Here is a 24,239-nt window from a genome sequence, read left to right as displayed (position 1 = left end):
AAACCCAACATGATGCTCTGATCCGTGTGGATGTGTGTGTTTACTTCTGTGTAACGTCAAAAAGAGAGAGGGCGGTGTCCCCTTTTGAGATGCCCGCAGGGATAGTCAGCGGTTTAGCCTCCTCCTCTCGTTCCCTGCAACACAAACATGACTCATTACCCTATGGCAAGCCAAACACCCTGGCTAACAAACAATACACAGCTAGTTTCTACACATTCTGCTTCCAGGGACCAACATTTCTCATAATGTTTCTAATTAAGGGTTACTGAAGGTCTTTCAAAGGTAGTTTTCAACCAGGATTAAACAAGCCAAGGTTTTAGTATTACAGCACAGCAGAACAAAGCCAGAGGCCTGACCTGAAGCTGATCAGGCCTGTGTAGATGAGGGGGGGCAGGAAGAAGGTGAGTACAAGCTTCCAGACTTTGGTACTCCTCTGCATGTCTCCCCACCAGATCTGAGACAGCAGAGTCTACAGCAACGAAACACAACAACCAACAGACAACCTCAGACACACAGCCTTCATCAAACCGATGGAAGATGATAAAAGATTGTCTGGAACTTTTCTGGTCTGTAACAACATCCTGTCCTGTGTACTCATACCAGACTTCTCCCTACTGGTTTACCTGGACACCATCATGGCTGAAGAAGTGACGGGCGTCAGCTACTATGGCCATCTGCAGACACGTAGCTCCGCCCCACACAGGTGACTTTTTAATCAGGAGGGTGAAGGAGCGACTCTCGCTGCTCTGGTAACACTCAGCAAACACATCTGCAAAAATGAAATCAGCTGTTTTGGAGCAGCGTGGTGTGTGTGACAGCAGGAAGACCGGCTGATGATGAGGGACTATAACTCCACCGGGTTTAGCTAGCCTCTCATCCTGTGGGAACAGATCCCTACGCCTCTACTGTAGGAAAGTGTCAGGCGTACGTTTCCTGGATTTAAGTTTACCATTTGCCAGGTTTTCAAACTTCTGGGCCAGTTTCTTCATGGCCTGCTTGCTCTCAGTCTCATGCTCAAGCTTTGAAAGCTCTCTGAGGATCTTACAGCCTCCAAGAGCGCTCAGCACTGACTCCAAGGCCTGAAAAGAAGCAAAGATAAACTCACTGACATAAACCAGACTGCATGGCAGACACAACAGTTTTCAGGCTACATTCTACCAAGAAACCTCCCCCCAGAAAACCAGCATGTTCCTATTAAAGGTCCTGTTGAGCCTTTGCACATGACATTGCACCGGAAATGGGACCGCCTATTAGCCATGATGGACGACAAAGCAACTGTTTATGCACGTAGAAACTCCTGTGCAGCTAGTCAACACAAGCCAGGCTGTAGCAGTAAAACGGTAATAGGGTGCTGTGTGGTCGGCTGCACTAACAGATCAGGGTGTAAACTTTGATGGAGACAGAATACAGGAATGAACTACAGCGATAATGGACTAGCTGCCCTCAAAATATTTAGAGATTTGCAGCAAGCACGTTTTACTGGGTAAGATCAGCTTTCATGAGACAGACTGTGATGGAGCTGAAAAGAGAAACATGATGCGTTTACATTAATTATTTATAATCCTATATTTCACCACGGAGGATAAGTGTTACCATCCACTATAGTGAAGTGTGAGATAATTATTTGTTATAATGATATTGTTCCAATGTTTGTTGTCTGAGTGCAGAGCTGTCAGTCAGTTTGGTTACCTTGACAACACGTGGAAGTTTGAGGAGCAGCGTAGAGGAGGTTCTGGGGGTTGTTGTACTTGTCAATAATTGAATATGGACTGGAGTCAAGTTTGCGCAGCGTGTCTGTGGCTCTATAAATGGTCCCAGATCTCAGTGTAGCTCCAGAAGGATCTCCTTCAGGAATCAGATCAGAGTGCTCACACGGAGGGTGTGTTCCCTCTAGAGTGCATGCTCTGCCAAATCCTCCTATAACACCAGATCAGCCATGCTACAATGTCCGATTGCCGTCAGCCACAGGTTTGTTTGATTGGTTTTAGCACCAATTATGGAAAAAAGTTGTTTTTCCACCAAAGTAATTATTTATTGGGTAAAATAATCAGTGGATGAGAAACATGTTGACGACTGAGACCTTCAGTATTGCGATTTCCCAGTTCTACCTCTAGAAGTTGTTCCTACACATGGTCAGAAGTTTTCTTATATTTAGGAACTTTTCCACGCACAAGTACAAAATGATGAATACTACACAACGCATACTTTGTTCCTAAGCACGCAATACGCGCAGATCTGCGCATAAGTACAGTTGATGAATGAGGCCTCGGTATTTTGGCCGTTTGAGTGAACAATCTACATTTTGTTCGCAGGAAAGAATATAGGACAGGTTCTATGAACGAGGTCCCTGGAATTCGTTACCAGCTCAGCTGCCTTTTCTCGGCAGGTCAACCCGTGAACAGAGCGTTCTCCGTGGGAGGCTTAGTGGACGGATCATGCTGGCGTTAAACATGCAGTGAGTGTGAATCTGTGGTCTACGGCTGCGTACAATTTAGGGTTTCTCACATGTGGAGGGGGGGGGGGGGGGGGGGGGGTTCATTGACTAAAACTGCTTTATTTCCAAGTGTAAGGAATGGCTCACAAAACCAACGATAATGTTTCATCATATATTGTGCCTACCTTTGCTCCGGAAGGTGCAAAATATCATGATACAGGTCCTTCTAAAATGTACAACATAAGACAGGAGCCTCACCATTTCCCAGAAATAAATGGCCATTTCTCTGCGGTTTTGTAAGATGGCCCAGATAAAGAGTGCTGCCCAGGGTAAGGGGCACTGCATGTCCCGGTACTCACAACCACCTTGATGCAGTTTGTTGATATGCTGGGGTTAGGAAGAGACAGAACAGTCCCAGTCAGAATAAAGCTGAGCATCAGATACACACAACTGTGGTCCATGTGGAGTCTGAAAATTAACTTTGACACAAACTTTGGTGACAAAAAAAGACTCCAAAATGCATTAATTATTGTACAAAATTGTTTTTTTAGCGCCCAGTCTAGATGGGTCTCAATCAGTTGTTTGGAGTCCCATTCTATTTTTACTGTTTTGGCAGAATACTACAATTACATTTACAACCAGTCAAAAGCCTGGAGCTGGAGATGATTGTCTTAAAACATAAGCTACAAACAATCATAAAACCTGATGGATTTTTTCTGAAACAGGCTTGAGTGACCTCCTGTCCACTGACCTTTTGAGCCTTCCTAGTCGTGAAGCTGGCGTCAAAACCAAGGGGTTTAGCATAGAAAGGCTGACAGACGTCACCTAACAGATCTGACAGCAGGCGGGACACCTGCAGCAAGAAGACACACATTAATAAGGTCAGGAACGAAATTTGAATACTTTGAATTTTTGAGTGTTCACAAGGGAGTACCACAGGGTTCAGTTTCGGGACCCCTCTTGTTCATTAAGTATATTATTGATATAGGACAAAATGTGTCGGATGCTAATGTGCACTTTTACACTGATAACACAATCATTTACTGTTTTGGAACATCCCCCACTAAAGCTGTTGAATTCTTACAGAAACCTTTTAATGAGGTCCAACAAACACTTCTGCAGTTAAAATTGGTCCTCAGTGCTGACAAGACTAAGCTAATTATGTTTTCAAACTCTACAGAAAGACCTCTAAGTATGCCCTCAGTGATCACTCTTGAGGGAAATGTAATAGAGAGGGTCCACACATACAAATACTTTGGTGTCTATCTCAATGAGTACCTCTCCTTCAAACCCCATATTGAAAATCTTGTGAACAAACTCAAACTCAGGCTGGGTTTCTTTTTTCAAAATAAAGTGTTTTTCTTTTAAGGCAAAAAAAAAAACCTAGTTACTGCAACATTTCTGTGTATTCTGGATTATGGAGACCTTTTGTATATGAATGCCTCAGCAGTGTCTTGGTAAGATTGATGTAGTTTATTATGCCATGCTGAGGTTTATTACTAACTGTAGACCCAGTGGTAGACTCATGGTGAATTGTATCCTCGAGTGGGATGGCCTTCTTTATCCACCAGGAGGTTGGGACATTGGTACACCTTCATTTATAAGGCCATTCTTAGATTACTGTGTGAAGTGTAACTTCTCAGTCTGCGAGAAAAGGATTAGTTGTTACTTTGTGTTCCGTTTGCTCGCTCCGAACTGGGCAAAAGGGCTTTTGTTCACTCTGCTCCTTCTGCATGGAACAGGCTGCAGGAAAACTGGAAATTAACAGAGTTCATCTTCTTGACTACATTTAAAACCAGACAGAGAGCCCTTGAGATGGATTCCCTGTGTTGTAACTGCCTTCTGTAATTTTGTACATAAAATGTGTAACTGAAAGACTTGTAACTGTAACTGTAACCTCTTGGCCAGGACTCCCTTGAAAATGAGGTTTTACTCTTAATGGGACCTTCCTGGTTAAATAAAGAATAATTAAATAAAAAGTAACCGAAGAAATGCATCTTTAAATAATTTGGTTGGGATTGGTTCTAAAACACAAGTAGAAGGTTTAGATGAAGCTAATATTTTTGATAACTCTGAAAGCTCAACTGAATCAAAACGGTTCTAACACAGATGAGGTTCTACAGTTACCTCTGATGCTGCTTCACTTACTTAGGACAAAGAGATCATGTTAGGGAGGATGCTAATGATTTTGTTTCCTAAAGAATCAAATAAAATGTAATGTGTGGAACATGAGGTCTGAAAAAAGGTGGACCTGGTTCTCCTTACCTCATAGAGGCTGAGATCCTTCAGGGACGTAGTTGTAGTTAATGCACTCTGGGAATCCTTCTGAGGCTCTGCAGCTCTAGCCATGGAGAGATGGGACCCAGCCAGTTCCAGTCTTTCATTCAGACGTTTCTTCAGAAGAGCGTAAGCCAGCGAGCTATCTGACAGTGAGCGGTACAAGTTCTCCAAGCGCCCGTATGTCAGATAATCCAGAATGTTGAGACCGTTCTCACAGAAGAGACGCACAAACTGGGGCTTGTTATTGATCAGAGCATCTGTCATGGAGTCCTCCAGGTCCTTATACTGAAAGTGAGATTAACTGATCAAAACTCCTCTGAACCATGACTTTCTACAGCGTAACATGAAGCTGAAACTCTAAGCTTTAGTGCTCCAAGCAAAGTTTTACAGCCCTAACCCAGTATAGAGAGAAGGTGAATAGTGACATTCAGGGGTGAAAGAACAGAAATGTCCAGTAATCACTATGAGCACCACATGTTAGGAATCATTAAAGGTGTTATCACTTTAATTTTTATTGATAAGACAAATGATAAACACACCGTCCACTGGATGCTTCCATTAAAAAGTTCAGCTTTAGCGATGTCCACTCGGTTCCAGGCCACAGCCAGGTTCAGCTCATCCACGTACTCACTCGCCTTACTAGACACATGTTTACTGCCTACACACACACACACACACACACACACACACACACACACACACACACACACACACACACACACACACACACACACACACACACACACACACACACACGCACGCGCGCGCGCACGCACGCACGCACGCACACACACACACACACACTCAGAAAAATATACAATATACACTTCAAACACTTCCTGAAAATAGCTTTCTACAAGAATCCACGTGGTGCACCACACTGATGTGGAACAGAGCTTGTGTAATGAATACGCACCAGAATGGTGTGTCCTTGTACATTTGTGTAGGGGGTGCCTACAGTGGCGGAGCTTGATATGTGCAACATGTGCGGCCGAACAGGGCGGCAGTCTGGAGGGGGCGGCATTTAATTTCTTTTTTTTTTAATTTTTTTTATTTTATTTTTTTTTCTTCCATCAACCGATACATCAACAAAACATAGAAATCACATGTTCTTCATAATAATAATAGTGATGAGTGATGATAATAATAATATTTCTGTAATAAAAGCACAACAAAGTCATTGTTTGCGTTTATATTGGGATTTTATTGCGCCCCCTTGTGTCCGCCGCGCCTCTGTAGTGCGCTCTATAGCGCCCTTCATCAGGTGGGGGGCGGAGGGATCTCGGAGAGTGATGATGGAGGGATACAGGTACTGTTTGACATATCACCACTCACAAACATAATGGAGAAGAAGCGGTCGAAGCCATCTGGTGCCCAATTTCGGAAAAAAAGAAAAGAAGAGGAGGAGAAACGAGGAAAAGATGCAGGTATGCATCTCTTTATTATTTAGTTGGTATTTTTCCCGCCTGTCCCCCAACTTATTGATTAACTAACCTCTCTAATCTGAACGTTTTGCATGGTGCTATGATGATCCCTTCAAATGTCTTTTGCTAGCTTCTTACATTGCATGTATTTAGAACTACTTCCAACCGCTAGCTTTTTCTTTGTCAAATGAGCTTTTATGAAAAGCTAAGAGTGGGAAAACCGAAAGGCTGATAACCAAACGCTATCAAATTAAAATGAGTCTTTGAGAATTTTGCTGAAATACATTGACGGCGGGCGGCAGGTCTCGCGCCGGCGCCATTCGCCTTTCTATTTGGACTCGGGAAATGAGCTACGTATTATTTACCCCACGAAAAACGGAGCGGCAGCGGGCCGCTGGAGGTGCCCTGCTAAGATCCCGTTTATACTGTAAACTGCCATAACATAAAAACTATAATAGCTAGAGCGGTCTTTTTTTTAGCTGAAAGTTGAGACTGTCTCGCCTTTCAGCACTGTACAAGTCGATGATGTCATCGTGTTGTGTTGTGTGCTGCACACTGTGGCTATGTTTACTCACAGTGACCTTGAAGCAGAGTGGGAGAGTTGAAGAATTTAACCAGTTAAAATGGATTCATGGATATTTAATCAATAGTTGTGGCTCCTCTGGTCATTTAGTTCTTTGTCTGCCGTAGACATTTGCTGAATAAGGAAATAAAAACTTTAAATGACAAAAAAAATTAGGGAAAAACACTTGTTTTGTATTTTATCAATTATTAATGATTAATAGATTGTTGGTGTTTTAACTTTTGGTAAAGGAAAACACACATTTTCCAGGCAGCCCCAGTCTGGAGAAGTGATGGTGACATCAGCCGTTAAAAATAAATAATACTCTGAGGTTTTTATGAATAATTTGTACTTTTACTTGAGTATTTCTCTAACACCAGTACTTTTACTTGTAAATGAGTAATATTTTAGCAATGTAACAGTACTTGTACTTGAGTACAGATTTTCAGAATTCTTTCCACCACTGCTGAAAACTGTAAATGCTCATTGTAACATGTTAATTAAAATGCTGAAGCAACAGACGTGACATGAAGATTGTATTGTTTGTTTTATGCAACATCAGGAGCCCTACACAGATATTTTGGGATGACATCAGCTGCCACTGAGGACCAGCCATCTACCTCCACGGCTCATACCAGTAGGCCAGTATTTGAACTCGAGGAGGGACAGTCTGCTGGCACCACATCTCCCCAGGAAGATACTTTAGGTGTGTTTTGGACACGTGTGTGTGTCCAGCAAACATTTAGCTATAGACATTTAAATAGTATTTTCAAAGAATATGGGAATTGTTCCATATAGCATGTGGTGAGTTATGCTTCCATTTTCTGTCAATAGAGAGACCTACCAGTATATGTGAACTTGATGAGGGACAGCCAGCTGCCACGTCTCCCCAACAAGATATGTCAGGTAAGTTTTGCACAAGTGTGTGTGTGTGTGTGTGTGTGTGTGTCCTGCAAACATTAGAGAAATTTGAATGTCACATATTGTATTTTAATAGAATATGTGAAATGGTCCACATAGTAATGTGTTGAGTTACTCTTCTGTTTTCTGTCAATAGAGAAGCCTGAACGATCAACCAATGAGTCCCATTGAAGGTGATGATGAGCCTCTTTATTCAGACCCAGCCAAGTGGTCATCACCAATAACCGACAACATACGCACAGAGCTAGTTCGAAGAGGACCTACTAAGGTGCCAACTACTTTCATATTTCCCAGGAATGAAGGCGATGGCAGGTGTTGTCATCATCACTATTTCAGTAGAACTTTGACAAGTGGTGAGAAGGTGGCCAGGAGCTGGATGTTGTATTCAGTTAGCAAATGTTGTTATATATAATACACTCCACGCAATTTGAAACAAAGTTGTAGGTGTAATTTTGTTTCTTGTGTGTGTGTGTGTTTGTGTGTGTGTGTGTGTGTGTGTGTGTGTGGGGGGGGGGGGGGTGTCACGGAGTATCTCGCACAGGGCGCCATTTAGGCCAGCTCCGCCTCTGGGTGCCTAGTAGTGAATGTACCACCAGTTTAACCTGTTCTGCTGTATTGTAGCTAATGCTATGTTACACAGCATGTTACTTGATGGTGAATTACTGAGTCTACAGCACAATGTCCGTTTTCCTGTTTATTCCTGCATAAATTCCAGGGAGAAGCGCTACAGTAGCTAGGTGTCCAGCAGACAACGTCAGAAACATCAGTAATGTGCCCCGGAAGCTGAAAAAGTGCATAAATAATGGTAATGGTAAAAAGAAAGACCTTTATTGTCTCGAGGGAAATTATTTTGTCATGAGCATGCTCAGTGCAACAAGAAGGTCAGATTTAGGACAATAACATCAAATAGCTAAGTAGAATGGGGATGTGACAAACACACAGGAAGAATCAACTACAGAAGGAGGAAGAGTTAAGGTTGGTTTATGCTTGATGCGTCCGCGAGGTCCGCACGGCTCCGCGCAGTAAAGTTGCGTCATTTTAACAACCACGCCCCTCCACCGCGCCTCCGCACAGCCCAAAATTTCCGCACCGCGCACCTAGGAAATTTTCTAACCACGCGGACGGTCGGACGCGGAAAAACATGGCGGACTGGCAAGAACTAGTATGGCAGAGGTTCGTAAATACTGGCATTTGTATGATTCAGCTCTCAAAGATCACTGTGATCAACATGTTGTTAATAATTCTTGGAGAGAAATAGCTCGCACTGTCGGAAAAGACGAGGACGCTGTTAAAAAATGCTGGAATGCCATGTTGTAAACAACAGTAATTTCTACTTCTACTATGGTGTAGTGTTGGATGCATGCCGTAGAGCTCCATGCTGCCCCCTACAGTTTGGGAGAATATTGGCTCACCGCAGAGAAAAGCCGCATGAACCATAAACTCAGCAAGTTGTGAAGCGCGCTCCATCCGTGAGCCGCATCACCAAGCGGAAAGTAAATGCATCAAGCATAAACCAAGCTTTATGCAGCCTAATGTTACAGGCAGAAAGGATTTTCTGTGTTGTTCAGTTCTGCATTTGCATATGAACTGTTGATTCAACACATTTCTGTTTAAAAAGCTCCAATTCACAACAAGAGTCATCTCGAGTCACTTTAGAAAACAAACAATCCAAATGAAAATACTTATCATTGCACCACTTCATTATTCCAATTAGGGCTGGGCGATATGGACCAAAACCTATATCTCGATATATTTTAGCTGAATTCTGATACGCTAAATATATCTAAATATTTTTCCTCCTGTAAAATATTGACTACTGAACTCCCTTCAAGTAGTCTTGGGAAATTATATACATGACCTCATCAGCAGATTAAATACATATAAATGTATTCATTCTTGTCCAACATTAGCCTTAGTGTCTATTCTCTATCAGTTTGAGCTTTGGATACACTGGCACAGCTGTCTGTTAGCACACATGTAGGTTTATATCTTTATGTGATTTAAATGGTTCATTTTTATACTGTATTTGTAACTGTTTTTAATGTAAACCGGACCTTGACTCTGCATTAAAATATCTATCTATCTATTGAAAGAAAATACATAATGTTAGATCACACATGAAACTTACAATTCATCATCTGTATTTCAATCTTTATAATTTCAGTGTTCTTACGGTACTTTTAAACTGAATGATCTATACACGTTAAGTGCTTGTTGATCCTGAATGATTCACTTGTGGTCGGTACACCCTGGGTACACCCTAGCACTAGCACTGAGTTCTATCCATATTTGATTTATGAATGTTTATTTTACTAAGATTTCAGCGCATGGATGAGGAGCCGCAGGCTTTGTGATGGCCAGGTACCACTTAGATCAACTAAAATAGGTTCAAAGGGAAAAAGTCAGGCATTCCAAAGGAATCTGGGTAAATAAAGTGTGGATGATTGAAATACACTCACTTCTTGCTGATCAGAGATTTTAATGAACAGAGAAGGTGGAAAACTTTTTGAGGAGTTACAGAGGACCAGAGACGACATCTTTTTCTTCAACATAATTTTTCCTTTTACCTGTCCATGTGGCAGGGGTTAGGTGGTGCTCACACCTCACCCCTGCCACATGGACCTCAAGGGACAAACCATCAGTCCTGCTCAATGGTCAAGTTTCCTCACGGGGTCACACCCATTAGGACAGTGGGAGGGTTAACCCTAACGCCCCCCAACTGGGGGCTTCTACAGTTCCATGTCCCAAACATCTACAGCTGTCCACATTCTCCAAACACAACTCAAACCACAACCAAACAGCCCAGATGGGAAACAAGGCCATTTTAAACTGTAATAAATTAAGATACAATGATGATTGAACTTTATTTTAGAAGAGCATCTGACCTTCTCTGGTGTCTTCTGGAAAAAAAAAACCCTTGAACAAATGTAGTTGAGGACCCCTGGAATAAATAAAACAATGGACTAAATTTCCTAAATGGAATTTGAACTCACAACCTCCATCCTGTCAGCACTTTCACACAGGGCAGCTCTTCTAAAATAAAGTTCAAGTATTATTTTATCTTAATGTATTAAAATTTTAAAAATTGCTTTGTTTACAGTCTAAACTGGTTTGATTGTAGTTGTGATTGGGGAATGTAAACAATTACTGATATTTGGGACATGAAACTTTAAAGGCCCCCAATTGGGAGGCGTTAGGGCCCAAAGAAAAAAGGTCTAGGGTCCGTAACATTCATCACATCAATATTATTCCACATTGGTTACTGCCCCCATTCTAGATATAATCAATCTATCCTTAGTTAATGGGTATGTACCACAAGATTTTAAGGTTGCTGTAATCAAACCTTCACTTAAGAAGCCTTCTCTGGATCCAGATGACCCAATGAATGATAGACCAATATCTAACCTTCGATTTTTATCCAAAGTCCTGGAGAAAATAGTGGCCATCCAAGTATGTCAGCATTTAAACACTAATGCTCTGTTTGAGGATTTTCAGTCTGGTTTTAGAGAGTATCACAGCACTGAAACTGCATTAGTGAGAGTTACAAATGATATTCTCATGGCCTCAGATAAGAATCTTGTGTCTGTTCTAGTCTTGTTAGATCTCAGTGCTGCTTTTGACACAGTTGATCACAATGTTTTTTAGAAAGACTTGAACATGTTGTAGGGATCAAAGGAACAGCGTTAGGCTGGTTTAAATCCTACCTGTCTGACAGATTTCATTTTGTAAATGTACATGACAAATCTTCTTCATACTCCAGGGTTACTTGCGGAGTACCACAGGGTTCAGTGCTTGGACCAATTCTTTTTACTATATATATGCTCCCAATTGGTAAAATCATTAGACAGCATGGGATAAACTTCCACTGTTATGCTGACGATACTCAGCTATATTTATCCATTAACCCTGATGAACCTAATCGGTTAGGTAGATTACAGGCTTGTCTTGAGGACATAAAAAATTGGATGACTCTAAACTTTTTGCTTTTAAATCAAGACAAGACGGAAGTTCTCATCTTTGGACCAGAAATCCAGAAAAGGAAATTGCTTAGCCAATCGCCTGACCTTAATGGCATTACATTAATCTCCGAGAACAAAGTAAGGAACCTTGGTGTTATCTTTGACCAGGACATGTCATTCAAATCCCAGGTTTCACAAGTTTGTCGGATTTCCTTTTTCCACCTTCGGAATATTGCTAAGATTAGAAGCATACTTTCCAGGAGTGATGCTGAAAAAATAGTTCATGCATTTATTACATCAAGACTGGATTACTGTAATTCATTACTCTCAGGAAGTCCACAGAATGTAGTTAAAAAACTTCAGCTTGTCCAAAATGCTGCAGCTAGAGTTCTGATGAGAATTAGAAAGAGAGATCATATCTCTCCTGTCTTAGCTTCCCTACATTGGCTACCTGTTAAATTCAGAATAGATTTTAAGATCCTTCTTCTCACATATAAAGCTCTTAATAATCAAGGTCCATCATACATCAGTAATCTGATTGTTCCATACGTTCCTAACCGATCACTTCGCTCTCAGACTGCAGGTCTACTGGTGGTTCCAAGAATATCTAAACTTAGTAAGGGAGGCAGATCTTTTAGTTATCAGGCTCCTCTCCTGTGGAACCAGCTCCCAGCTTTAGTCCGTGAGGCAGACACTTTGTCTACTTTTAAGAATAGGCTTAAAACATTTTTATTTGATAGGGCCTATAGTTAAAATCTGATGTTAGCCTAAATCTGGACAAGTGGGGGAGTAGAGGGAGGTGGAGTGTACAGTCGGTAAAGACGGCTCTCCCTTGCCCTGCCTCCAACATGCCTACATCTAAATAGGATACATTATCCAGAGTTATCTCTGTAGTTATGCTGCTATAGGCTTAGACTGCTGGAGGACACACTGACCACTTTTCACACTCTACTGCTTTATTCTACAGTCTGCTCTTTAACTGTACTATTTTGTGCAATTTCAGCTGTTAACTTTATTTTCTCTGTAAGTGTTTTTCTCCCCAGAAGAAGCTACAATGATGTTCTGCTGAGCTGTGGTGGCCTCATGGAGGGGGCCATCGACTAGCACACTGCTGCTAACCACTAATACATTCTCTCTCTCCTGATAATAATTTTTTTGTTTTCATTGACTTTTGATGTGCTAATACTAGTTTATCCGTTTAATTATAGATCCACTAGGATAAATACAATAAAGTTTATCTTTCACCAAATACAATATTTACTAAGACATCACAATATAACTATAGACACATTACTTGTGTGTGTGTGTGCGTGTGTGTGCGTGTGCGTGTGCGTGTGCGCGCGTGTGTGTGTGTGTGTGTGTGTGTGTGTGTGTGTGTGTGTGTGTGTGTGTGTGTGTGTGTGTGTGTGTGTGTCTGCCTGCTCTGTCTTCTCGATCCCCAGTGAGTCGTGGAGGATGGCTGCTTATACTGAGCCAGGATTCTCTGGAGGTTTCTTCCTGTTAAAAGGGAGTTTTCCTCTCCACTGTCACTGCATGCTTGCTTAGTATGAGGAGTGCTGTATAGTCACTGACACTAATCAGTGACTTGATGCAATTTGCTGGGTTCCTTATATAGGAAACATTATTTCTGACTGGCTTAATGAAATGTGAATTGGAATGTTTATTATGTGAAGTGCCTTGAGACGACTCTTGTCGTGATTTGGCGCTATATAAATAAACTTGAATTGAATTGAACTTGAATCTCTATCTCTATTTGCATCCACTGCTCAGAGGATTACACTCCCGTATTTATTTATTTTTGGCTCTCCATAGCTGTTTCCTGACTGCGCGGGGGCGGGTTTGGCCCGTGACCGTCTCTCTACACAGCCGGATAACAGAACTGTGGTCAGCAGCCACGGTCAAAGGGCCAGCTGAAACGCAAGCGGCTTAACTAGTTATATCGACATGAAGTCTTCTTGTTTGAAAGTATATTACTTTCAAATATGGATATATTGCCAAGCCCTAATTCCAATGAGTTAAAACTTTTCTTTGTAAGGAACCCAATCAGATTACTTCACTGGAAAGAATTTTCCATCCTGATCCAGAACCCGACTTCATCACATTTCTAATACTCCGCTGACTAAAGCAGACTGGTGGTGTATTCACCTACATCTCTTTATTAACCACGGTTTCTATCAGTGTTTTTTTTTCTTGCTTAACACACAGCGTAGTAAATTTTTAATTACCCACAGTTAGAAACACAAAGAATTCACCAAGGAGTTTCTATCTGTGACTTACAAAAAACTTGATTTCTGTTGGGATACTTTCTTGTTCTTTTATGTTGAGATTAGTCTTTAATGTCATGTCTTACTTTCAGACACAGCACAAACACGTTTTGGGTACCTTTCACGAGGGCTTTGAGGAGAACTGTGTCAAAGTCATCAGGACTCTCCTGTTCTCCTTGGAAAACAGTGATCAGGTCTTTGTTCCGATAAATACTCAGAGCCTGAAAACACATAATGATCAGAACACAGAAGGATCAAACAGAACCACGGCACTGTTTACTGGGTTGATAATATTGGTAACACTGGAGATTTAGTAAAGTATCACAGAAACAAGGTCTGCAAAGAAGATGAAAGACACTCCAGAAGCTAGCAGAACCCCTAAGAACATTTGACAGACCGAGCCCCCCCAGACTCACATAGTCCACCAGGTTCTTCAGTGCAGCCTCATCTGGGAAATGTTTCCGGACGTGCTCACAGACCCGGTCACGAAACTCTGAGCTGAGACCTTCAGACGCCTCGGCTGCTGCTGTCAAAGAGGCAGGAGAATGCCCCGCAACTGGGAGGGTGTTTACCAGGTCACTGATGAAGTCTGCTGCTGGACCAGAACCATCCAGAACCAGCCAGGGTGTATTTGTCTTTAGAGACCTGTCTAACCTCTGAATCAAAGACAGAAGAGAGAACAGAATGGCTTTAACACCTAAAGAGTGGCAAAAAACAAGACACATTTCCACCTGGCTCAGTGAAAATTACCTGAGATCACCATGAAAACATTTGAAGGGCTGCTGATGTCACACATCCAGATCACCCAGACCCAGATCTACCTCAGTACCAGCTCCTCAACGTGCCAGAAGAAAGAGCTGCCTTCATCGGGAGCAGGAGGCAGGCTCAGGGTGGCCAACAACCAATAAAAATGTGGATTGTTCCCGGGTTAGTCTGATTTATTTGAGACTAAATCCTCTAAAAGCACAGAGGCCTTCTGTCTCCATTTTCAGCTGAATAATAAACTGTTTCAAATGCTGCTTATAAGCGTCTTCACCTATAACATCACCAGCTGGTGCTTTAGGTCCTGTTCACAGCAGTGGTTAACAATAAACAGAGTTCCTATTCCTAAAAGTCCAAGCGGACCAGCCAGTGGCCTGGAGAAGACACAGGAGTCCCTTCTAGAGAAAACGATAAACCAGAGAGTGGAGACGAATCCACAGCTCTCTCCCTACAAGATCCTGATGGACTTCTGTTGCTGATCTGCTCAGAAACACGGATCAGCATGTAGAGTTCTGATAGACCCACTTACAGACATCTGGCCATGATGTTTCAGGTTATAACCGAGTTAAAGACTCGCAGGCCAAGATAAACTCACCCATCCCAAACCTCCTTGTCTCTGTTTGTGAAGGGTAGTTTTACATTTGCCACAATCCCAAGAAGAATCAACTTCCAGTACAGAGCATAAATTATGTTGTTTTTTTTTCTCGGGAGAGGAGGACCAAGCAAAACTGCAGAACTAGAAGAGATCCCAGGCCAGATCCGATTCTCAGAAATGATGTTGAACCACTCCCTGAAATATTCAACCTGTTTTTGCATCTAGTTTTCTAGATTGTGCCGAACATCAGCACCTCCTCTTTGAATGAGAAGCAGACCACAGAAAAGGTATTTAGTGATTTAAAATACAGACTCCATCCCAGACACACATCAGGATTCCTACTGACCTAGTAGATCCTAAGAGCACCTGGCCCTTCGAACCAAACTCGGTCATCTGGAAACTCAGAGCACGTATGCAAAGACGCTATTTAAGAATTAAAGCTCCTTCTTGTCTACCATCACCTTGAGCACTGGTGTTCCACAAGGCTGTGTACCAAGTCCCACCATGCCATCGTGTGTTTGAGTCTCTGCATCCAAACCCAGCACCTTATTTTTGTAATAACAAAAACACTACTTTCACCCCAGTAACACAACTGTGTGGATTGTTTTATTATATTCTTTTCTAACCTAATTAAGGGAAGGAGCCAGAGACCAATCAGATTGTTTTAGGATTACTCAAAAAAGACAAATTATAGACTGGCTAGAGGGATTCAGTCGGTGTCATAATGATGAAGGATTCGTAAGGTAAGTGACACATAATGGTTGGCTAGAGAGTTATCAGGTTACAGGAGTAGAGTAAGAGAGTACTGATGGAGTTCCTCACCTCCAGCGTGCTGGCGTCTCCTGAGATAAGCATGCAAAGCACTGGGATTTCAATATTGCCACTACCTGTGGTTGGACCAAGATGAGAGGTTCAATACATAAAAATGTAGCAGAAAAGAGATATTCATTTAAAACAAGAAACCTTTTCTAATGACACATATAATCAGAACAATCTGACCACCTGTCAAAGAAATGGAAATCAGCTGAACTTTGAAGATCTAGTGGCCTGCATGGGACTATTGTCATTTAATTCCCGCTCACATGGACTTACTGACCATTACTGCCAGCTTCCCCAGTCTGTCCCTTTTGCTCCTGCTAGGCCACCAAAAAAGTTCATAATAAAGTTTTCAATGAGCCCAAAAATTCAACCCAAGCCTGAAATGACCTGAAGGCCATAGAGCTTGAACATCATCACATGCAATACTTGGTCTGAGTTCAAGTCTTTTTAATAAATTTTTATGGAGGGTGAAAAATAAACAGTTGATTTCATGTGCAGGTCAGCAGGCTGGCTTCCCTGGCTCAAATACAGGAACTCTAATCAATTAAAGTTAGCCAATCAACCATGTTCCAAAAATAAGATTACCAACGATACCAGGGAAGCTTCAGTGTCATCCTGGAGGGAGAGGCTGGGCCACCAAGGTACAGGTAGCCCTGGATTTAATGATCCGTCTCCCTCTCCACGTTTTTTAAACGATCGGTTCAATTAGTCTGACTGACCATGGCACACTTGTTATTTAGTCGTCGTCGTCATCCTCCACTTATCCGGGTCCAGGTCGCGGGGGCAGCATCCCAACTAGGGAGCTCCAGACCGTCCTCTCCCCAGCCTTCTCCACCAGCTCCTTCGGCAGGACCCCAAGGTGTTCCCGGACCAGATTGGAGATGTAACCTCTCCAACGTGTCCTGGGTCAACCCGGGGGCCTCCTGCCGGCAGGACATGCCCGAAACACTTCCCCGGGTAGGTATCCAGGAGGCATCCTGACCAGATGCCCAAACCACCTCAACTGGCTCCTTTCGATCCGGAGGATCAGCGGTTCTACTCCGAGTCCCTCCCGAATGTCCGAGCTCCTCACCCTATCTCTAAGGCTGAGCCCGGCCACCCTATGGAGGAAACTCATTTCGGCCGCTTGTATCCGCGATCTTGTTCTTTCGGTCATTACCCAAAGCTCATGATCTTAGTTGAGGATTGGGACATAGATCAACCGGTAAATCGAGAGCCTGGCTTTCTGGCTCAGCTCCCTCTTCACCACGACAGATCGGCTCAGCGTCCGCATCACTGCAGATGCCGAACCAATCCGCCTGTCAATCTCTCGATCCCTCCTACCCTCACTCGTGAACAAGACCCCGAAATACTTAAACTCCTCCACTTGAGGTAGGACCTCTCCCCCGACCCGGAGTTGGCAAGCCACCCTTTTCCGGTCGAGAACCATGGTCTCAGATTTGGAGGTGCTGATCCTCATCCCAGCCGCTTCACACTCTGCAGCGAACCTACCCAGCAAGAGCTGAAGGTCAGAGTTGGATGAAGCTAGGAGGACCACATCATCCGCAAAAAGCAGAGACGAGATTCTCCTGTCACCAAACTCGACACACTCCACACCATGGCTGCGCCTAGAAATTCTGTCCATAAAGGTAATGAACAGAACCGGTGACAAAGGGCAGCCCTGGCAGAGTCCAACCCTCACTGGGAAAAGGTCCGACTTACTACCGGCTATGCGGACCAAACTCACGCTCCTCTGGTAAAGGGACTGAATGGCCCTCAACAGAAAGCCACCCACCCCATACTCCTGGAGCGTCCCCCACAGGGTACCCCTGGGAACATGGTCATAAGCCTTCTCCAAATCCACAAAACACATGTGGATTGGTTGGGCAAACTCCCATGCCCCCTCCATCACCCTTGCAATGGTATAGAGCTGGTCCACAGTTCCACGGCCAGGATGAAAACCACATTGCTCCTCCTCAATCTGAGATTCAACTATCGATCGGACCCTCCTCTCCAGTACCTTGGAGTAGACCTTTCCAGGGAGGCTGAGGAGTGTGATCCCCTATAGTTGGAACACACCCTCAGGTCACCCTTCTTCAAGATGGGGGCCACCACCCCGGTCTGCCACTCCATAGGAACTGCCCCAGATGACCACGCAATGTTGTAGAGACGTGTCAACCATGACAGCCCTACAACATCCATAGCCTTGAGATACCCAGGACAAACCTCATCCACCCCTGGGGCTCCGCCGCTGTGTAGTTGTTTGACTACCTCAGCAACTTCTGCCCCCGAGATTGGACAGTCCATCCCCAGGTCTCCCGGCTCTGGTTCCTCCGCGGAATGCGCATAGGTGGGATTGAGGAGCTCCTCAAAGTATTCCTTCCACTGTCCGACTATAGCCCCAGTTGACGTCAGCAGATCCCCATCCCCACTGTAAACAGTGTGAGCGAGTTGCTGCCTTCCTCTCCTGAGGCGCCGGACAGTTTGCCAGAGCCTCTTTGGAGCAGATCGATAGTCTTTCTCCATGGCCTCACCAAACTCCTCCCACACCCGAGATTTTGCCTCGGCAACTGCCACTGCTGCACCCCGCTTGGCTATCCGGGACCTGTCTGCTGCCTCCGGAGACCCACAGACCAGCCACGCCCTGTAGGCCTTCTTCTTCAGCCTGACGGCTCCCCGAACCTCTGGTGTTCACCAGCGGGTACGGGGGTTGCCACCATGACTGGCACCAACCACCTTACGACCACAGCTAGCAACAGCCGCCTCAACAATCGCAGAGTGGAACAAGGCCCACTCGGAGTCAATGTCCCCCCATGTTCTCGGGACGCGGTCAAAGCTCTGCCGGAAGTGGGAGTTGAAGACCGTCTTAACAGGTTCTTCTGCCAGGCGTTCCCAGCAGACCCTCACTATGCGTTTGGGTCTGCCAGGTCTACGCGGCATGTTCCCTTGCCATCTGATCCAACGCACCACCAGGTGGTGATCAGTTGACAGCTCCGCTCCTCTCTTCACTCGGGTGTCCAAAACATACGGCCGCAGGTCAGATGATACGACTACAAAGTCAATCATTGACCTGCGACCTAGGCTGCCCTGGTACCAAGTGTACCGATGGGCATCCTTATGTTCAAACATGGTGTTGGTTATGGCCAAACTGCGGCTTGCACAGAAGTTCAATAACGAAACACCACTCGAGTTCAGATCAGGCGGGCCGTTCCTCCCAATCACATCCCTCCAGGTCAAGCTGTCATTACCCACGTGAGCACTGAAGTCCCCCAGCAGGACAATGGAGTCCCCTGATGGAGCACTATCCAGCACTCCCAGGGACTCCAAAAAGAGTGGGGGTTGGGCCCGGCCGGGCCCCATGGGCGAAAGCCCGGCCACCAGGCGCTCGCTCACGGGCCCTAACCCCAGGCCTGGCTCCAGGGTGGGACCCCGGTAACCCTCCGGGCCGGGTACTCCGACTCTTTGAATTTACATCCATGAAAGATCCTGTGAACCGTTCTTTGTCTCGCCCTTCACCTAAGACCCATTTGTCATGGGAGACCCTACCAGGGGCTCAAAGTGCCCCAGACAACGTAGCTCCTAGGATCATTAGGGCACTCAAACTCCTCCACCACGATAAGGTGACGGTTCAAGGAGGCCTTTGTTATTTCCTTACATCTAATTTGCTTGCTTTACTTTACTTCAGTTTCATATTCTCCAGCCTTCACTTTGTTATCTAGCACAGGTGCACTCTTCCATCTATGGGACCAGCTGTTTTTCTTTAGCTGTCTGCCGCAGCCTTCAAACCACCCACTCCTGCAAGACATGCCATCTGTGACTTCCGTTTCCCAATCCAGGACAACCTGGATATCATGACATGTAGCCTCCATGTTGGTCCACCAAACTTTACGGATTCATTAAAATCGCATATGGAGATATGTTGTACTTCAGCAACACCACAAGCTGCTCTTGTGTTCCTCAACCAGTCTTGAAAATACCAATAAAGCCTTTCATTTAGCAAAATAATACCAACAGAAGATACAGTTTTAATGGAATTATCTCAATCCAATATCAACTGTCTAAATGCTGCTTGGTAATATCAACATGAGCTGAACCCAAGCAGACAGTAGCCTGAGAATGGTCTCAGTGGTTCACTGGTGCAGATGACATGCTTAACTTGATCTTTCCACTTCCAGTGAAGATGACTGATCTGTGTAATGTATAACACCTGCTGGGTCTGAATGCATCTCAAACTCATTTCTGTTTTCCCATCTCATGCACCAGTTCTTAAACAAAGGGCATTTTTAAATATATAATGGCCAAACACTAAACACCATCTCACCCCAAATGCCGGTACGCTGGTGGGAAATGTAGTCCTCCAGGTTGGCAAGAAAGGCCGTCTCACCACCTCGATGGTCGACGCGCCCATCGTCCACAAGGAGGAAAGCTTGACAGTTGCTGTCTAAGCACTTTGAGTCTTCAAGTGAGTTCTGAACATAGTAATGAGCAGGAAAGCTCCCCTTCAAACAGACAGCACAACAACACATGTTATTATGGTGTCAGTACACCTGACACCTGTAGGGAGGAGCTAAGTGCAAAGCATACCTTGGGGTTGACGAGCTGCTTCCTGTTGTGGACCAGACCCCAGGGGGCCACACCAATACCTATGACTTTCTTCTGGGACAGAGCTTTGGCTGCAGCCCCGTGATCCCTTACAGCCTCGCCCACACAGCGGGAGACACCATCCCTCAACCCCCCAGTCAGAATCCAGGCACCTGGACAGAACCAGAGTTAGTGTGGATACAATCTGAATGGGATCTGTGGGTTATTAACAGATTAACCAGTTATCAGAATCAGGATCACACAAACAAAGAGTGTGTCCTGGAGCACCCGAGTCTCAGCCAGTGTGTCCCAGATGTAGCGTTGGAAAAGTCCAACAAGGTTATTTGTCAACAGCAACGTCAGAGGTCAACAGACAGTCAAGTGTCCAGCAGCTCCTTCTGCTAGTTTACCTTCCCCAGCCTTGCAACCGGGAAGAGTGAGCCATAACCACCCCCACCCCCGAACATGAGAACGTGAGATTATCCTGAGATTATGAATTACTGCAGCATCTAAATTACCTCCAGGTTTATGGAGAATGTTTGAATCTGATTGAGACCCACAGAGAAGGGGTCCAACTACTGAACAGTCAGCTGCTAACATGGAAGCTGTGACACTTCCAGCTGAAGGAAGGAATGCAGAGGATGAGGATGATGACCTGTAGGAACTAAAGAACTCACATCCAACTTCTAACCCACTGCTCTAAGTAATATTTGCTTTTTTTATTTAGCTGACACATATGCATGGATGTAATTTTTTTTTGGGGGGGGGGGACATGTCCCCCCCACTTTTTCCAAAGTCAAGTTTGAACCCTAACCCTAACCCATCCAAAAACATAATTACGCTATATTAAATTGACACTGGTTGAGCTCTAGGACCAAGTGGAAAACAACCGTTTGTGATGAAGCCTGTTTCCCATTAGAACATACTGTAAAGATCCCCCCCCCCCCCCACTTCTGAAGCGAAAATTACGTCCATGCACATATGATGCGTCTTTTTAAAGCAGATAAGTTCTGGAAGAGTATTTTTCTTGTTTCCTTCACAGTCTGAAAATGAATTGCTTATTTTTAAAACTAGATGATGGCTTGTGTCTCTAGATCCTGTCTGCTCTGTTGTTGTCTGATCCACTCCCAGCGGTCTACATTCATCTAGTTGTTTACAGATCTTACCTGTGCTCTGTGAAGCCCTAACCAGCCCTTTCCTCAGGATGTCTCTAACCCATGGCTTTATCATCTCATGGGCTTCACCCCCCACCAGAGACACCACCAGGTTGGGTGAAGGCAGGCCCCAGACTTTTGTCATCAAGTTGTAGATTACTTCTGGTGGCGTGTCGCATGAAAGTCGCAGAAACTAAATGGAATGAGATCAGCTGGTTCATTAAATCACTCTAACAAAATATAATAAAACACATAAAAATATCCTGTGGAGGAAGACTCCAGTCAGCGCATTCCCTATTCATTCAAAACTGTGTTCTTGCTTCAGTCATGTGAACTTCTACATTCACCGAACACCCTACAACTGAGGCCCAAAGTTTAAACATGGACACATTTATGAATGTGCTGACTCAGCTTTTAAAATGTCAGATTAAATAAATTAACACCTGAAAGATCTAAAGAGAAGCAGATAGATTACAATTAAACACCATGGAATCTCATAAAACCAATTTCTGTGTGTGAAGAAGGATCTAGGCTCCACTCACGCTGGTGTGAGAGCCTCTGCAGTACAGTGAGGAAAAGACATTATGAAGATGGTCTGGTGTGAAGAAGGACAATAAAGGAGCCAATTCTCTCCAGACAGACAGATGTCCTGCTGTAGGACTGGGCACTGGACTGTTGAGGACTGTTGTGATTGTTTGAAACCTCTGAAACAACAATCACCTGGAGAAGAACAGGTGGCCACTCCCATCAGTCTTGTGTCCTCCAACAGTAAAGCGCCATGAGACCTTTTGTGTGTGTGTGTGTGTGTGTGTGTGTGTGTGTGTGTGTGTGTGTGTGTGTGTGTGTGTGTGTGTGTGTGTGTGTGTGTGTGTGTGTGTTTGTGTGTGTGCGCGCGTGTGTGTGTGTGCGCGTGCGTGCGTGATGCTTCTCAGCTATGGGAGTGGACTCACTCACAGTTCTGCCTCAGAGCAGCCATGAATAAAGAATGGAGCCTAAACACCCTCCCTGAGGAACTCCTCCAGCCATCCAACAACAGCTTGGTGATGAACAATGTCTACTCCAGCATGATGGAGCACCGGGCCAGAAGGATTAAGTCAGAACTACAGTAAGTGGGTCAACATGATTTCTATGTTTGGCTCCCACACTTTCTCATCTTAAAAGTGCCATTTCAGAATAGCTTTTGGCTGGTAATCGGTCTGTTTTGTTTCATCAGTGGCCTTTTGCGTCCCTTTTAATCTTGTAACTGTTAAATATTTTTTATCTTAAATTTTAACTTTGCTTTTAATCTTTTCTTCTGTTGGATGTCTTTTGTCAAGGGTAGGGAACCCTGGTGCTGGAGAGCCGCTTTCCAGTATATTTTAGTTGTTTCCTTGCTTCAACACAGCTGAGTCACCTGTGCAGCAGCTAATCAGGCTCTGCAGAAGCCTTTCAATCACCTGCTGATTTAAATCAGGAGTGGTGAAGCAGGGAAACTTCTAAAACATGCTAGATAGCAGCTCTCTAGGACTGGAGTTTCCTACCCTGTCTTATGTGTTTTAGCTCTGATTGTTACACTTGTTGATTTTGAGAGCTTTTAGTACTGTTTAGATTTTGTTTAGCCCTATCTTGTGCAGCACTTTGGTCGGCTGACATGCTGTTTTAAATGTGCTCTACAAATAAAATGAATTGGATTGGATGTTTAGTCCAGGAGACTCCAGGGAGGCCGAGCAGGTCGAGGGCGTACGGGGCACGTCGGAGAGCCAGCGGCACCCTGTCGCCTTGGAGCCTCGGGAGGGCGGGTGGTGATAGGTGGAGGGGCGGAGCGCAGCGATGGGTACCAGGTCCCCACCGATGCGCAGAGTCGCCTCGGGAGAGAGGGGAGGCTGTGACACCTCCTGGCCCTCTCCCGGACGCGCACTGTCGCCGGTGGGGTTGGCCCGCCGCTCCGACGCCGCTCCGACGCCCCTCCTCCAGCCCGTCCTCCTGAGAAATTGTAGTCCACCAGAGGCAGGAGGACAAACATTGATGATGAAGAATGGGCTCCACCAGTCAGAATCTGGACCGGTGTCGGTACAGGATCTGCTCGGGTGCAAGATTGGCTCGGGGTCCTTCAACTGCCGATGACGTCAAAGTAGTTGATTGGATGAACATGAACCTTACGGAAGTTACGTTATCACGTTACGTTGTTATCACGTTACGTTGGTCCAGGCAAAATTTGGAAAGTTGGAAAAGTTGGAAAGATGGACAACTTTTACAAAGAAATCCATCATTACCTCTTTGAAAATAAACTTTTAGCATAGAGCTGCATGTACATTAGGGCTGAACGATTAATTGCATGTGCAATTAAATTGCGATGTGACAAAAGAGATTTTCTAATCGCAAAAGCTGCAATTTGGCAGCGAGTGGTTAGCGCAATGCTAATGTACATGGAAAAATCCGTAGGAATGCTAATTCTAATATCACCAATTACATTCTTACAAATTATGAATTAGCAGGCTCAAGACTCACCTTTTTAGCTTAGCTTTT

At 44.5% G+C, this 24,239-nt stretch overlaps 1 protein-coding gene across 1 annotated transcript in view; it reads right to left on the bottom strand.

Moving 5' to 3' along the window:
- trpm4a (transient receptor potential cation channel, subfamily M, member 4a) overlaps positions 1-24,239 on the bottom strand; it is a 92,073-nt gene that overhangs the window by 50,882 nt on the left and 16,952 nt on the right. The window contains exons 4-17 of the mRNA XM_015969238.3: positions 21,747-21,927; positions 20,584-20,753; positions 20,321-20,498; positions 16,024-16,088; positions 14,261-14,500; positions 13,963-14,065; positions 5,254-5,372; positions 4,700-4,999; positions 3,186-3,287; positions 2,693-2,821; positions 950-1,079; positions 624-769; positions 357-469; positions 45-134 (exon numbers count right to left, since the gene is read on the bottom strand). Of these exons, the coding sequence (XP_015824724.3) occupies positions 45-134; positions 357-469; positions 624-769; positions 950-1,079; positions 2,693-2,821; positions 3,186-3,287; positions 4,700-4,999; positions 5,254-5,372; positions 13,963-14,065; positions 14,261-14,500; positions 16,024-16,088; positions 20,321-20,498; positions 20,584-20,753; positions 21,747-21,927 (2,066 nt within the window). The remainder of the gene's footprint in view (positions 1-44; positions 135-356; positions 470-623; positions 770-949; positions 1,080-2,692; positions 2,822-3,185; positions 3,288-4,699; positions 5,000-5,253; positions 5,373-13,962; positions 14,066-14,260; positions 14,501-16,023; positions 16,089-20,320; positions 20,499-20,583; positions 20,754-21,746; positions 21,928-24,239) is intronic.

Source organism: Nothobranchius furzeri, chromosome 18 (genome assembly GCF_043380555.1).
Source record: "Nothobranchius furzeri strain GRZ-AD chromosome 18, NfurGRZ-RIMD1, whole genome shotgun sequence".
NCBI classification, from domain to species: Eukaryota; Metazoa; Chordata; class Actinopteri; order Cyprinodontiformes; family Nothobranchiidae; genus Nothobranchius; species Nothobranchius furzeri.
The sequence above is the reverse complement of the archived record's forward strand: the minus strand, read 5'-3'. Positions and strand labels throughout refer to the sequence as shown.